Consider the following 16,460-nt stretch of genomic DNA (forward strand, 5'->3'; position numbering starts at 1 on the left):
TACCAATTGATATTTAAAATTTTATTCAATCTATCCTTTTCATTTTAATGCTATTGACCTAAAGTTTTCTTTAAGTAAAATATATTCAATTCACATAACATTGAGAACCCCTTTGGGAGCCCTCTTCTTCCCTCTCAACCCTTCCCTTGAGGGCATTTGACATGGCGGCCTGCCAAGGGATTTTTAATAAATCCCCTAAGTTTGCGTAAAGTAGTGTTATTTAAGAAAATCTTTCCTTTAAACTTTTAGTTCGCGAAAAGTTGTTTTCACAAATTACATTCTGTATTTCCGTACTTACTTTCCTCATGAATAAAGAGTATATTTTAGTACATACGAAGTTGATCCTCACTACCATAAAAGAAAACTCTTATCTCAGAAGTTCTTATTCTTATGCCGCGGAAGATAAAAATTCCGTGAAGGTCTCCCTCCTGTATGGAGAAAGCATTGCCTCTGCTGAAGAGGAAAACATATCACCTAGATACGATTGAGGGTTGATAATGTCTAATTAAAGGATTTGAGAGTATGACGTGGTATGAAATAACCTTTCGTCATCGCTTACATACTATGGAGCCATAGGGAATGTGTACGAGCTGTGAGTGTACTTAGGAATTTTTATTTAAAAACTTTTCTACTTATATTCTATGATTTTCTTCACAGCATTGGTTTGCAATTTTCACCATCAACCAAACGCTGTTTTCAATATTTGGCGTCTATTCAATATTTAATTTAACATGAATTTTTGTCGTACAGGATTAGTCACAAAAGTATTGTGTTCCTTAGAGCGACAGTTTTATCAATTGATATCTGATAGGCTAATGGTTCTTCTTATGGGTGGATAGAGATACCGCTACGAAAAGGAACGTGAGAGCGAGCGAAGCTGAGTACCTGAAAGTAACCTACGGAAGGTTCTTTGAATATTTTTTTCGTTTAGATTGCAATCGCTAACAATGGACATGAAAAGAAATGTTAGAGCCGCAAAAAATATCGCGAGAGGCCTTCGCGTCTGAAAACTTCCCAGAGGTGGTGACCCCCCTCAATGGCGCTTTGCAAAAAACATTTCCCAGAAGCCATTACCGCCTTTTCTTTGCTTTCCAAATAACCTTGACTGAGGTTCATGCGAAGGTGGGAGAGGAAGTGCTTCTCATCGCGAAGCTAGTGGTAAGATGTGCGGACACATTGTTAAGTGTGAATGAAGGATGGATCATTTGTGCACATTTGCGTCCTAGGGAGGGGAAACCTGCGATTAGAAATACGGCTTGCATACTTAAACTTTAAGGAGGCATCCTTTCCTCTCGACCGGTAGTAGGTATGTTGTCTTTATTGGTGACTATTATTGGTGATTATTTTCTTGATGCCTACGCTGTTATTTTGAGCATTTCGGTGTACGTAGAAATCTTTATCAACATTTGCCTGTTTGTCAAATATTAAAAAAAATACACCCAATAAAAATTCTGGGTACAATTTTTAAATTTGAGATGCTGGCAAATGTGAATGAATGTAAGAGTATTTTTCTTTCTTTTACATAATGTAAAAGTAGTGGTATAAGTCAAAGTGAACTGTCCACAAAACCTTAAATATTAATAGTTATACCATGCTATTTTTTACATTTTTAATACTAACGGCGGTGATTTCCTCAATCAAGACTTCGATTGAAAACACATTTCGGACCTGGGGAGTTAAGAATTCTACTACGCCGTTATTGAGGATTTATCCGGCTTTCGATGATTTTTGCGAATTCACTTTTTAAATTTCCATTTCAATGTATCTAAATTAGTATATTTAACTTAATTATAGATTTGGCATCATTCAGTCGTAAAACGTATTGCATAGCTTTCTAGGGGTATGAAACTACGAATTTATATTTCTGAAATATTCAGCAACATTTCATACACGCTTTTGGAGAGGAATTAATGGTAGAAATTTACTTGACAGATGAGAAAAACACTACTTCTTTTTACAACCTTGAAACACTTTATTACAGATATAAAGCTTTGTGCCTTGTCATATGCAAATATATGTGTTAATTGATTGGCAGCCTCGGATGCTCTTAGCGGATTTTCACTGGTGAAATCCTCGATTCTAGTCGCTGTATTGTATCCATTGTGGGTAAGTATTTTTGCGTTGATCGTCGCATTGCTTTCCCACGCGAGTAGGGGTCTCGTGGAGACACGACGGCCTCCCTAAGCACCATATGCTGGCATTATTTCTATTTGTGGCTGTAATAGGAAATTTTTTCTTTTAAATTAGATTACAATCTCACTCACTTAGAAATATATATCCGCTTGAATTTCTAAATTCCTTGAGTTTCTAAATTTCCAGAAACTATACTTTGTTAGTGTTTGGCGAGTAGAGAACTATCCTAAAAGGAAAAGGACACCGAGGTAATGGATGGATCAAATGCTGAGCGGGGATAGGGTACTGAAAATCCTGATAAAGGGGGGAATGTTAGATATGAGCAGGGAACGGGGAGGAAGAGAGCGGTGTTCTTGGAAGCTGATAGCTGGAATACGTCTTATCGCGTATCACAGAGTGAATTTTAACGTGGTTTTTCAGAGAAAAGTATTTCGGTCCCAAAATCGTCTTGTGCGCAACGCCGTTAACTTTAGATTGGACTGTAAAAGGAAAGGCATACGCTTGTACGAAAAGGATAGCTGAGAGGGGAGTTGAGAAGCGTCAAACCAATTTCAGGATAGTTCCCCTAAAAGTTGGCGAACGATGATGTAATATCTCGTGGATCTTCGCGGCACTAGTGCCACAGATGGAGTCTTCTATTTGTTGGTTCTTCGGATACATTCTCTCTTGCCTCCCGTTTACGAGGTGGTCGTACCATGTGTGAGGGTCAAAAATGCCGTTTGATTTCCTTCCCCCGCAATTTTCTTTCTTACCTCCGTATAATCCTGTCCTAATCTATGCCAATTAACTGCCCACAATTTCCACCGTAGTGTAATTAGTAACCTGGGAGGCGCGCGCCACCCAAGGTCGCCATTGCTATTATTGGCGACAACTTTTCGGTATAAAAGTATTATTCCACGGATATACGATTGGACACTATGAGTGATCTTCATATTTATTGTGTAGGAATAAAATTCCGGGCCGACATTACTCATGATTGGAATTTCTCGCACGTATTCAACGAGTTGACCGGTGTTTTGTTGTCCTCAAAGCCTTTACTATTGTCCTCATGGATTCTGTGCCCATCCGTCATTTGTAATGATTCATTCATCTAATTTAGACTTATCAAAGCTGATTTAATTTTGGTTATCGTATTCTTCTGCCATGTACACTTTTGACATCTTCCTTATTGAGCGGCGTATGCAACCTGCGACATTTCTTATGACTTAAATTGCAAGTATCGGTTTTATCTTACGATAGTACGTTTCGATGCAGTTTGTTAGAGAAGGGCATTTATTTTTCCGTAACCATAAGATTCCACAACTAATATCCAAATATATTAAAAAGTGATACTCTGATTGAAAAATACCATTTAATGCTATCGGAAGGATGTGGGTTTTTAAGGAAGTTGAATTAATATCACTAAAATGAAAATATTGATGAGACAATGTAGTTTTTATAAACCTTATTTTCAATATTTTGAATAATATGCGGATGTAAAAGATTCAAACGTGCACTGTAGTCTCGTCATCGTTAAGAATTGTCAAATTTTTACTTTGTCAGGGTCAATAGGGAGAAATGCCGCGCATTTTGCGAAATAACTATAATTTGTCCTATTTTGCTTTTTCGATTTAACCAAGAAATAAATATCGTTAGTAGTCTTGTTTATGACGTACGCATAAATATGTATACTTATATCATTCTTCTCTTAGCCGTAGGAATTATTTTTGTAAAATATTACCTCGCGGCGTCATTCCCGTATGTTACGGATGGTACGCCGCATGCTATTAAAACCGACTGAAACTGATTTCTGCAGCTTCATAAAAAAAGAAAAATTGTCGCATTATTGCAGTTTTGAGTTATATAAAATATGCACATACTTTTGGTACATTCACTATTTTTCTAATTAATAGTAAATGTCTGCGATTTTAATGCAAATGAAATGCAGAATGTAAAACTAGAGCTACGATTACGCTATTATATTATAAACATACACATGCAAAAACCAAGACATTTAATTCACACGGGATATATTTATCCTATTTTTATTGAAAAATATAAGTTGAACCGAAGAAATTCAGTCAACAGAGACTTAATTTAGGAGTTTATTTTTATAATTCCAAAGTACAAATTGAATAATAAATTAAGGAAATATACTCGTATATAAGTTATACTTTGCTAAAGTCAAAACTTGAATGCCTATAAACTTACCATAGTAATGTTCAAAATATAATACCACACAAGACGAAAACGATTTTTAGTTATAGTATACACCCTAAAACAATTATAACGTTGCTGGAAACGTGTTATAATTCATTTTAAATAATTTTTCATTCCGTGCGGCGTATATCCTGCATGCGAGAAATGCGACATCTGAACCAAAGTTCAGTGCGGCGTCTCTCCCTTTCTCTATCGATGAGACGCAGCACCTCGTGGCTCTATGTCCTTAAAGGCCAAGTTGGCGTAACTAAACTGAAAACATTCCGAAGAGAACTTACTGTTCCTGCAAACCTCGAAAAATCGTAATATAGCAGTAGTTCAACGTCTGATTCGAATTAGGTGCAAAGTGAGAAAACTTTTGAAGGTATAATACCAGACTTGTCTCAGTATTCGCGCCTTAAAATCTGAAAACCAATCAAAAGCAAACGGAGCATCCACACTTATTCTCTGGCATGTACTCTGTCTCAGCCTTGGGCATTTGCCCGCAATCTGTCTGGAAACGCCGAAACTAAGGGGGGTGCGCCGTCAATCCCGTATGCGGCTTCTCTCCCCAATTTACCCAATAATTTTTTGCGATAGGTAACTTTTTTAAATTCATGATTTTTCGATATTTTGTTTTCTTTCGTGGAGGAAAGTTATTGTGTTTTTATATTTAGAGGGGGGGGTTCGAACTCCCCGGACCTCCCCCTTCGCTACGCCATTGTCTCCATACCCCGATTCTCTTTCCCGTTGGCAAGTTTCTAGATTCGTCCCTGCTTTTTCGTTATGAAAGAATTCCTATCTCATCCAAAGTTCAATGAATTTCTGCTTTTGGTAAACTATTTACGGAAGTTTTCCTACGCAGATTAGTAAGGGTACAATTATTTAAGGGGAGATACCGGGTTCAACCAAGGGCGAATAGAGAAAAAAAAACTCGAGAGGGGGCCGCAAAAGATATCTTAAGCTGCCTACTACCTTGACTTTTATCGTAATAAAAAAATAATCAAGTCACATGCAAAGTTTAAGAAAGTTTTATTGTAACTGATTGCGCACGTATTCAAGATAATGCCATCTTATGTATTAAAAAGTTACAATTTTGGTTCTGCAATGATCGGCCATTGGGGGGTGGCCCAGCAAGGGGGAGGGGGCGCGCGCTCCCCATATGTATCCGCCACTGGGTTCAACAGGGAAAAAGTATCCTCCCTACCTACGGCAGTATCCTACCTCATGGTAGAATACTGCCGCACGGCGGTAGACTCCTCCCTCTTGTGAGGAAAACCAAGAGCGAGCCACGGATGCGTAGGAATGTGTGCGCGTATGAGGGCTTATTATGCTGAGCTATTTGAAATAATGATATTCCAGGGAGGGATGTACATTTTAAGCTAATTCAAAGTGGCTGTTTTCCTCGTAATTAGCCGTGAAATTTGATTCAGAGGTGTTCAAGGAACGAACACCGGTGTGTGGGAGAGTAATTCTTTTCTTGGGTATCCTCGAAGGTCATTGATGTCCTTGAATTGGGAGGGTTGAAGCCGAGTGAACTTAAGCGTAGACTATAGTGTTTTGAATGGCGCCTTTCATCCATTTTGGCCTTCCTTTGTGATTGTGAGAGCTACATTACATGCATGGTAGATATCCCCAAGATTCTGCGTAAATAGGCATTACGCGTTTTGGTTCACCTATCTCCACAGGATACAGATGGAGTTAATCTTTAGGGGAAGAAATTTTGAGTCTCCATTGTGAAGCATTTTCATTTCACAGCAGTTATGTGTACATTTGTTATTGTATAACATCGATTTTAACCCGTGTTTTATCAGTTATAAGTTTACTGAAAAAGTTATTTATTTTTTCTAATTCTCTTATTAAACAATAATAATAATAAAGCTTCTTAATAGCAGACATACGGTGTATAATTTCAACTACCGCAACTCAAAAAATAGCCTATGCATGTATTATATTTTAGTTGTGGGGAGGGGAGGATGAGGGAGGGAGCAATGGGGAATGGGGGGCAGCAAACTTATCTTTGTCTCCCCTAACTAAACTCCTAGTTCTGGCCCTGATCTGATGTGGACCAAAAAACATGCACACAGTGTATATTAATGTGTTTCTTTTGTTCCACTCTTTGTGAACAGAATTAGTGGCAACCATAAAGATTAATGTATTTACCATCTTCCTACCAAGACCTTTTGAATGCATTTACACCACCGAGACGCATTTTTGGGTCTGGGGAAATGTTGCCCTTAAAATTAGTTACGTACCAGAACGAAGTTTCCAAATTGTTCTGCCGTTTTAATCCTAAAAGCATTACTAGTGGTGGAATATCAAAATAATTTCGAAAAGCTATTGTGTTGCAATGGAATAAAGCCATAGTAAATACAATAATTAAGCATGCACGTAAATATATGCTATAGTATTTGAGGATATGTGATGTTATTTTTTGAAAATTATCTTTCAGAGTGAACTAGTCATTGGCCTCCTATCATGTTTGGAGTCCGTTCATGCGACGAACTCAGAGGATACTTGGATGTTAAGGTGCCATCATCTGCTCGAAAAAGAGGCTTACTCATACAATGGAAGGTGAGCATATGAAGTAGTCGGCATCCAAACCTCATCTTGATCCTTAATTAGGTTTGACCTTGGTGTGTGCCAGTAATAAATAGATCTAGCTAGTGTTGAATCTACAATCAAATCTCAGTGGATAATGGGTAGTCAGGGAAATTACCACTAATAGGCTGTGGATTGTCAGGATTTAGGGATACTTACCATATATTATTTTTTACATGAAGGAGGGGAGGCAATTGCTCCCCTCCTCCTTTCATTAATGTATTCAATGCCAAGCATGATGCTATTGACGTGAGTTGCACATGAGCTTTTGGATGGAAAGGGTCGACACACTGTCACTGGAACCTAATAAGTGAACTTCAACAGGACCGGAATGAAAATTAAAGTATTATTTTCTTAGCAGTGAAAGTGTCATAATTGGTGTGGCTTCATTTGGGTGTACTTGCGTGCAGATATAAATAGATCCACAGCCATTTTAATTATTACGTCATGGCTCATATTTGTGAAAACAATGTGATCTTTTGGAATTTCCCACTTCAACTAGATACTAAAAATGACAATAGTTCTACTCCTATGCCAAACACTCTGAATTCTCCATAATTTTGAACCTTATGCATTTGTCTTGTCAAGAGGGTTGTGGAAGGAAATAGATGCAAGTAGAATATTCTAGGGAGTCATTATTATTTCTGGCAGCTGGTAGTCACATCTCTTGTCACTTTAACCAAGGCCTGAGGCATTCAAGTTTGCTTGTTTACTATTTACTGTAGCATTGAGGATGGTATGGGATCCCCAACTGGGGTGCTGCTAGGGTTTGAATTTGAAACCTTAGGGATCGAGGGTGAGAAGGAAACATTGTTTCAACAGAATTTTCACCATGGCAACTCCCATAGTTTCTATGTATTTTTCTTATATGGGGAATGACATAATACTTTAACACTAGTTTTTCATATAACCACATTTTTTAAATATTTTATGAAAGCTTTTTCTGTATTTTTATCTATACCATTACCATAAATACTTAAGCTCAATGAGTGTGATTCAATTATTTTATAGCAATGTAATTCAATTCATTATTCATGAGAGATGTCCATTTATGCTCCAGCAATTTCAATCTAAATATATATTAATTGTTACATCACTAATTTTAAGCATTAATCTTTCAAGTTAATTTGTGGGCATTTTTTGAGTTACCTACTCATCAATCTAAATTGATGCCTACTCTTATACTTCTCATAGTGTAGGTTGATGGTAAAGCTGTTGGGCTGCTGTGCAGATGAATGTTGCATAATCCCATTTAAGTTCTAATGCAGAATCTACAATATTTATAGGCATGGCGGAGGCAATGGCTGGTTGTACGAAGATTTTTAGTTTCATCTGACCCGAACTTGGTAAATGGTGAAGGAACAACAATTCTGGGTCGAAGACTAGAAGTGAGACTCACAGGGGATAGCAGCCCAAGTAATTTCTCAGCCCCATGCCCAGTGGTTGTCGTAGAAGAATGGCAAGAAGATGCATTGGTCTGCCCCACTCAGTCTAGGTGAATCATTAAAGTTCTCTTGGGCTGCCATGCTATTAAATATTGCCATGTTTTAGAAAGACTCATGAAAGATAACAAAGGCTTGTTTTATACTAGCAAGTGTTTTAACTCATAATGTGTAATTTTTCATCAGTCATTCTAATAACTAAATAAATCAGTTAATGTGATACCAATTTTTTTTTCATATAATGTATCTAATTTTTGCTTATCACATATTTTTCCAGGTCTCATCCGTACGCATTTGGACTATTCCCACAGCCTGGTTGTGACCCCATAATTTTCTTATCGGGGCGATCTGCTGAAGAGTCTCGAAGATGGCTTGCCAGTATTCGCTCACTCCTCTTGCCACCTTTCAGGCCAACTTTGTACAGAATATCATCACATTCAAATAACAGCTGTGATGATGCTGAGAGTAAGTATATACTACATTATAATATTGATATGCACAATATGCAGCTTATTTGCTTCGAAGTAAGCCAGAATATAACATGAAAAAACCCTGATGTATCATCAGTCAAAATCTTTTAGCCCACATAATTCATTGAAGTGCTTATCACCTTTTCATTAGAGCACAAAGGCAGCTTTTTCAAAAGTAATGACAGTCACCATCTCTAGGCACACAAAAAAATCCATTTCACAGAGCACTCCATCGATTGCTGTTCTGTTGTCCATAAGTAAAACTATAATTTAGAAAAATTACTAAAATTTGGATTTAAAAAAATTCTGTAAGTATGTTTAAAATTATATGTATATCTCTCAGCCTTATTGTTTGGGAACTGGTTAATATAAAGAAGTAGCGCTAGGGAAGATGAAATAAGGTTGGATTAGTTCAATGGAGTATGGCGTTACATAGTAAAATCTTGGAGATTGTGCACGTAAGGCCCAGACATAGGGAACTCCAATCGTCGATCACAAGCTGGTTCAGGGAAACTCCACAAACAAGAAAATCAACGCACAAGAAACAAAATTATGTCAAAAATTACAAGCTATTTTCAATCAATATCTATTTGAAGTAGAAGTATTCAAAATCAGAATTATTACAGAAAACAACGATGAAAATTAAAGATCCCATAGGAAACATTACCAAACTAAGTACAAGCTGTATAATTTTTCTAAAATCACCCATGTCAGTCAAGCCATCCGTCCACCACCGGCGCCTGAGCAAAAGAGAGCTTGGGTATTCCACGACGAGACAGGGTGGAGGGGAGGGGTAGAAAGGGTGATGTTCAATCAGCTGCAAATCTGCCCCAAAAAATCGCCCCTGTTGACTCTCAGCTCTGCCAAGCATCATCCTGGGGTAGGAGGGAACAGCATGCAGGGCCGGAATTTTCCCCTCAAACTTCTGGGTTGGAGACATCAGTCGAATCAGAGGGAAATTCATTGGAAAACATGGAGGGGAGAGACATAGTGGGGTGAGGTGTTGGAGGGAGAGAGAGTTATGATAGGACTATAGTAATACTTCTCACTCCAAACTGCACACTAGGGCCTCAGCACCCATTTCCCCTTGATTGCCAAGGAGTAGGTAATCCTCCGCAGTAGTCCTATATAAGTCTTGCTCTCCAGGTATGGCTGGGTTCGGGGGCTGGGTTCCGGGTGCTGGGTTTCCGGATGCAAGGTTTCTGGATGCAGGATTTTCTGGAGACAAGAGTCTCCGAGCCTTTGAGTCAAAGGGCCTTTGCGCGAAAAACCTTAGCGCGAAAAGTCCTTAGCCGGAGAAGTTCTGCGGATAAGTTCGGAGGAATTTCTGGGGGGGGGTACCAGAAATTTGGGGGTGGGGTACACACTAAAAAATGCCACATCAGGATAATTTACAAAATTGTTTTCTAGCATTGCATACCATGTACAAACTGAATATCTATGCTTAAATACTGGACAATTCAATTACCAGCAATGTGCAACTTCTTGAACTGGTTTTATGTACGAATAAGCTAGAGAAAACTAAAGGTAATTCCTGAATTTGGTTCTGTACTAATGGTGAGTGGCAACATAAGTTGCTGCCCCAATTATTCAGTGGCCAAAATAATTAGAGTCTTTAGAATTATGAGAGGCTTTTGATTCAGTTTATCGGAAATTACTGTTAAAATTCTTGCAAAAACTAGGATTAGATACTGGTGGGAAAGGATAAATATTGAAACTGCATGAAAACCAAGAAATTACCATCAATGCATATAGAGTGATGGAAAATGTAAAAATAGGAAAGGAGTGTGATTAGGTTGAATTCTTTTATTGCTTTTATCCAAGATGTTGGCTGAAGGAATTAAAGAGAAAATGATGGAAAAAACAAGATCAGTAAAAATATGCATGGGGATACACAGTATTAAAGTAGCAGATGCTATTTTTGTTGCTGGGGATCTATTAAAAAAATTATATTTTTTATTTTGCTTTTCCTGTAAAAGTAATCTTATCCTTGCAAGAATTATTTAGGAGCAATTCGTATAAGCAAAAATGCTACATTTTGTCTGAAGTTGATTCAAGCTCAACTAATTTATTAACGGAAATTTAGATTACAATGTTAGGCTATTCACTGAAAATGGTTGGAGGGAACAATTGGCTGAGGTACATGGAAAGATTTGATTTAAACTTACTGTATTTGTTAGAAAGTTATAGTCATGCACACTTCATGAAATGGTCATGTTCTCTAGACTATGGTCTTTACTTACAAAACATGTTAATTTTTTGTTTCTTCAGTGGCACATCAACAAGGTTCACCTTCATCATCATCACCTGAGTTTTGCAAGAACAGCTGCTTAACATCCAAGTATCCACATATCTGTTTTCCTCCTTTGCCTCCATTACCATCACGCTGCCGCTTTCGCAGGCGTTCATCTGTTGAGTCATTAAATGTACCCTCTACATTGATGGACAGAAGACGTAGTTTGAGTGACAGTGAAATAACTGCATCTGGTATGGAGATCCATCATAGACGTCGAAAATGTCGACAAAGCATTATTGGTTGGTTTACTTTATTTATATCCATTCCAAAACCATCACTTTGCTCCATGCACAATTCAGCACTAGCTATATATTTGGCTATGCACCAAAATAAATGGCCAGTTTATGTTTAACCTTTGTTTACAAAATAATTCATGATAGTGGTATGGTTTCCATCCTTTGAAATGAATGTGATAAAAGGCTTGAATCAATTTCTTGAAGCTTATGGTTAATTTCTTTCTCTCCAAAGCTCTGGATCCAGATTTATCCAGAAGAGAGTCATTGCTATCGGACGACTACGATTCACAACACATATATGCCGGAATCCCAGATTCTGGGGTTTGCTCATCTATGTCCAATGATTCAAGGAGTTACTTGTCGTCATCCTCTTCATCTTCCTGCTCTTCATCATCGGGCATGTACGCTTATGCCACTGGGTCAGAGAGAGGCTTCAAGACTTTTTTTAGACTAAGCAATAGCGACTGTCCTGCTAATGGTTCAACTGGGAATGGACCATCTGAAAGCAAAGAGGAAGAATCTTCTCCTCTTGCAGGAAAAGTAAGACCACTGTGCTAATAATTATTATACTAAAATGGTGGGAATGGGTTGGTTCCACTCTTTGAAGTTCTCGGTTCTACTGGTTCTTGAGCTTAGAATTGGAGTTGCCCATGCCAAAAATAGTTGGTACCAAAATAATAGGCTCAAAAACAAAATTGAAAACTTTTTTGGGGTGTAATTATGCTTGGAGACCATGCTATTTTTTGTGGTTTTCAGTGAGCCCTAAAAAATTAATATTATTTGAAAAAAAATTAAACAATTGAAAGCAAATCAGAACCAAGAACTGATGCCAGGAAGTGAACGGGAATCCAACTGACAAAAGAGGGCAACCTTGGAAAAGGATCTTTAAATTCTTTGAAAGGTTTTACAAGAAAGTAAAAATGAAGATTATTGCTCATTGACTTCCCTGTTATACTATTAGTTACATTGCTGAATCATTACTTTTAGTTTGAGCAAAATTGAGAATATCTGATGCAACAAAGCAAAGGCAGATCTAGGGGAAGGGGTGGTGTACGGGGGAACGTGCCCCCCCAGACCCTTAAAAAATATGCAAGATTTTAATATGGTCCCATTATAATTGTATTCATTTTGTTTTACGGGGTATCCTTGTGCCCTCCCAGAACAAAATCCTGGGTAAGGCCTTGCTTTGTGCCCCTGCAGAAAGAAATCCTGAATCCACCCCTGCAACAAGGCACATATGTATAAAGCTAATCCTAGCAACTAAGCATGGAGTTCTTTCGCATTCCCTTAATTTATGTTGTTTGTAGAAAATTATTCAAAGCTAATCCTAGCAACTATGCATGCAGGTTGCCAGCAGTCTCATAACGGCTGGAATTGGATTGATGCTGTCCACTCCAGTCTCCTTGGATGGAGTTCCAGACTTATCAAGCCTGCCATCAAATGGGCGGGAAGGAGATGGTTGCGGATGGAAAGAAAATGAGCCATTCCATCACGGAGTGGCAATGGATACGGACAGACGTGAATCCATTGCATCTGGAATTTATGAGGAAATTCAAGATGACCACATTCCACTGAATAGTTCCAATCCAGAGGATGCCTCACAGGGGAATGACGGAGGAAATGAAACGGAGCAATTGCCACCACCTCTACCCCCTCGAAGTCCTTCTCAGTTCATCCCTTTGTACCATGGAAGACAAAGGAATTTGGCCAGGCTGTTAGGAGTCCATAGGTATGCACTCTCAGTATTTACAGTTAAGTTGAAATATGATAGTGGAAGGTGGTGGAAATGGAAATGCCATTAAATTAATGACATAAAAATATTTAAAACTTAATAATAATAATAATTTGTAATTTCAATGATTATGAAATGAAAGATGTCTCACATTCATGTTGTTTCATACAGATAATATTTTAGAATAGTAAAAGTTTTTAAAATGTCTTGAAAAAAGGAGTTCTCTTTTAGTCTAGAATTTTAATTCTTATTGACATTAAGTTTACCATTCGATAAAAAGTGATTTTTACACTTGTGACAAATCAATTACATAGTATGTACCTAGTTTCTCTTGGCTGGGTAATGACTGACATTTTCATGAGATATTTTGGTTCTTCTATGCCATTAGAAATCACTTAGGGCATTAATTTTAAATTATTGTTGCTTAAAGGAGCAGCAACAGTTGTCCTGCTTCTGACGATGAAGACGATGATGGCAGCAGAGAGAGTAGTCCGTCAGGATTCCAAAGCATGACCATATCTAGAAAATTGCAGAGAAAGATTTCTGAACCATCTGGAATGAAAATGAACACTGAGGATACTCCACTATTATCTGGAGGGCATACAAAGAGGAAAAATTTAGAATCATTTCTCGGAGTTCTGGAATTTGGCTCACGACCCAAGGAAGCATCTAAATCGGGAGCAAGCATATTAAACAAATCTACCGGAGCTCTTGATGTGAATGGCAAAATAAAGGGAGAAAAGGATGCCTTAGAAAGTTCACAAAACAGTCAGATGAGAGGAAGAACTTACACAGACTCTGCCGGAACGAGAAGTAATTTTTTTATGTTCAAAGAAGCCAAAAGATGTAGTAGTTCTGATTCAATGTTTCATAACAACAGTAACCTATTAACAAGCTTACCTTCTCCATCGTGGAAAAATCATGATGTGCCAGCAGTAATTATTAATAATGATACCACATCACTTAGCAAAGACATAGTTTCCCAAAGTAACGTTGTCACTTTAGAATCTCCAGAAGTTAGTATTGAAAGGCAGAACTCTTTCAAAGCTGATGCTTCCCTTTCATCTCCCCCTCAGATGACTGAATGTTTGAGCCTGAATGAAACCCCTAATACAGCTGCTTGCACTGAAAGATGTAATTCTTTATCAAGTGGGAGTGATAAATCTTTCCTCTCAGACAAGAGTGAATCTCCGGAGAATAATATGCAATTGCCTAAGAATCCTGCCTCAATATCCAAACGGCTTCCATGGATGAAACCTGGGAGTGCATTGATGAGATTGCTCTCAAAAGAACCAAACAAGCAAGACTCTCCAAGTTTGAGGGACAGAACTAGGCAAGCAATCAATAGGTCTCTTGAAACCTTGAGTCGTTTGAGCTTCTCTCCTACACAGCCAGATAGCATGAGTGATGAAGAAAATTTAACGGTTGGTGCTAGTAGTTTTTATCGTAGTGCCACATGCACAGGAGTAGACATGCAAGTGGATAGAAAGAAAGCTCTCAGGCAAATGTCTGGGGCAATAAGTATTGATGGTGACAGGTGCTGTAGAAGTTATGAAAGTCCATCTCTGAGTAGGCTTGTTGACAGTGATCGGTGCTCAAGAAGTTATGAAACCACGACCTTGGGGAGGAGGAAGGTGAGGAAGAAAATACCTCCTAACTCAGTTAGTGATGATATTTGGGTAAGAGAAACTGATGAAAAATGTGGTGAGAACTTTGAAGACTTCATGATGAGTACTAGATTGTTAAGGGACAGTGCTGTCTGTGATTACCACAAAAATTGCTTGCAGAAATCTGGTGAGATTAGTGGTCACACTTTGGAGGACATAGAGCGACTAGCAAAGCAAGAAATGATCTGTGAAAGGTTTTGCATGGCTAAAGACTCTGATGAACCTGATTACATTCCTATGCGACCTTTAAATAAGAAGAACAATGATAACGAGTTAGATTCGTCAGTGCTTCCATCCGAACAGGTGGAGTATGCCGGGAGAATTTATAAGAGAGTGAGTGTAGTACCTGAAGAAGATTTATACATGTCCATGGATAAGGCTAGCTTTCCAAAGCAAGGAGAGGCACGGGAAAGTTTTGAAGAAAATGACTCTTCAATCAAAAGAGAGAACTCCTCCAATCATCTGATGCTCCCAGGTGATGGAGATATTTACGTGTCAATGGAAGGAAGAAAGTCCACCCTGGAAGAATTAGCTCAAAGGTGAATTTTGTTTGATGATGAAATACATTACCAAAGTATTAGGCGCTTTTCCTTGTCCTCAATTGTTAGGATGACGCTGTTATTCCCATCTGGAGCAACCAAATTATTATGCTGCATCAGCACAAAGTAATACATATTGGGCAGTGAAAAGAGAAGTACTGTTATAAAATGTGTAAGAATATGGTATTGACAGTTTGACAAGTGTGACATTTATCTACAAATCTCCATCACATTTGTATGATGTTGCATTTCTATTCCTGACAGCATGGAATTCTGTGAGTGAATGAGTGGTTCTTCTCTATTTAATTGTTCATTTTAATTCAAACAAAAAAGGAATCAAGCCTTCCAATTTTGAAATGATCAAATTGTTCAACAGTTTAAAGAAAGTTATATGTATATCTGTATACAAACTTAGAGTTATTTAAAATATTTTTAATGAGTACGCTCTTGTCAATGAGCATTTTTGATGGTCAATTAATGCTCTGAGGAGATTTCCAGTCATTTTTGCCCTGGAGTGGAAATTTAAATAGCTTTAAAGCAATAGACTAATGAAATAATGAGAATAAAATCAATCCAAGTGTTACAGCCATTTAAATACTGATGTCTATTTAATATTTGAAGGAAAATCAAGAGTGCCAAAGAGACAAAATATTTCATTCTCTAAATGGCAAATGCTCTTAATTCATTTTTGATGAGCTGAAAGTTGTGTCTGTTTATCCATTTTCATATTTTTATACAGGTGATTGAATTCAAAGTGTAAAGCATTCTTCAAAATTTATTGGTGGTTACCAAGATATGCAATTTGTATAACTGTTTTGAGTACTGATTCCAACTAAGGTTCTGTAAAAGCTTCAATACTAAAATAGAAAATAAATACATTAGTTACAATATGAACCTCTAGCTCTGAGTCAATTTTCAGATTCATAATAAGAAAGGATGTCTATGAAATCACAATGTATTGTCATAATGATCTGAAGTCATTCTGGATTATTGAACATTGAATAGTGTACAGAACATTAATTCAATGATGGATATATTCACAGTGAACCAGGTACATATTCAACGTTCTCCTTTCCATGGGTGGAGCTGTCAGTAAGTCTTTTAGAGAAGTGAAAATAACAAAATGGATTAGACTTTTAATATACATACATGTACTGTTGGGTAAA

At 37.7% G+C, this 16,460-nt stretch overlaps 1 protein-coding gene across 4 annotated transcripts in view; it reads left to right on the forward strand.

Annotated features, from left to right (window-relative positions):
* Nucleotides 1-16,188, forward strand: part of LOC124163974 — a 98,362-nt gene extending 82,174 nt beyond the window's left edge. For all 4 annotated transcript variants that reach the window (XM_046541120.1, XM_046541124.1, XM_046541136.1 and 1 more), the window contains 7 exons: nt 6,764-6,885; nt 8,199-8,407; nt 8,632-8,819; nt 11,096-11,359; nt 11,589-11,896; nt 12,703-13,085; nt 13,519-16,188. In XM_046541120.1, the coding sequence (XP_046397076.1) occupies nt 6,790-6,885; nt 8,199-8,407; nt 8,632-8,819; nt 11,096-11,359; nt 11,589-11,896; nt 12,703-13,085; nt 13,519-15,298 (3,228 nt within the window). In that variant the 5' untranslated portion in view covers nt 6,764-6,789 and the 3' untranslated portion in view covers nt 15,299-16,188. The remainder of the gene's footprint in view (nt 1-6,763; nt 6,886-8,198; nt 8,408-8,631; nt 8,820-11,095; nt 11,360-11,588; nt 11,897-12,702; nt 13,086-13,518) is intronic.
* Nucleotides 16,189-16,460: the final 272 nt, after the last annotated feature.

The sequence above is a fragment of the Ischnura elegans genome, chromosome 1 (genome assembly GCF_921293095.1).
Source record: "Ischnura elegans chromosome 1, ioIscEleg1.1, whole genome shotgun sequence".
In the NCBI taxonomy this organism is placed as follows: domain Eukaryota; kingdom Metazoa; phylum Arthropoda; class Insecta; order Odonata; family Coenagrionidae; genus Ischnura; species Ischnura elegans.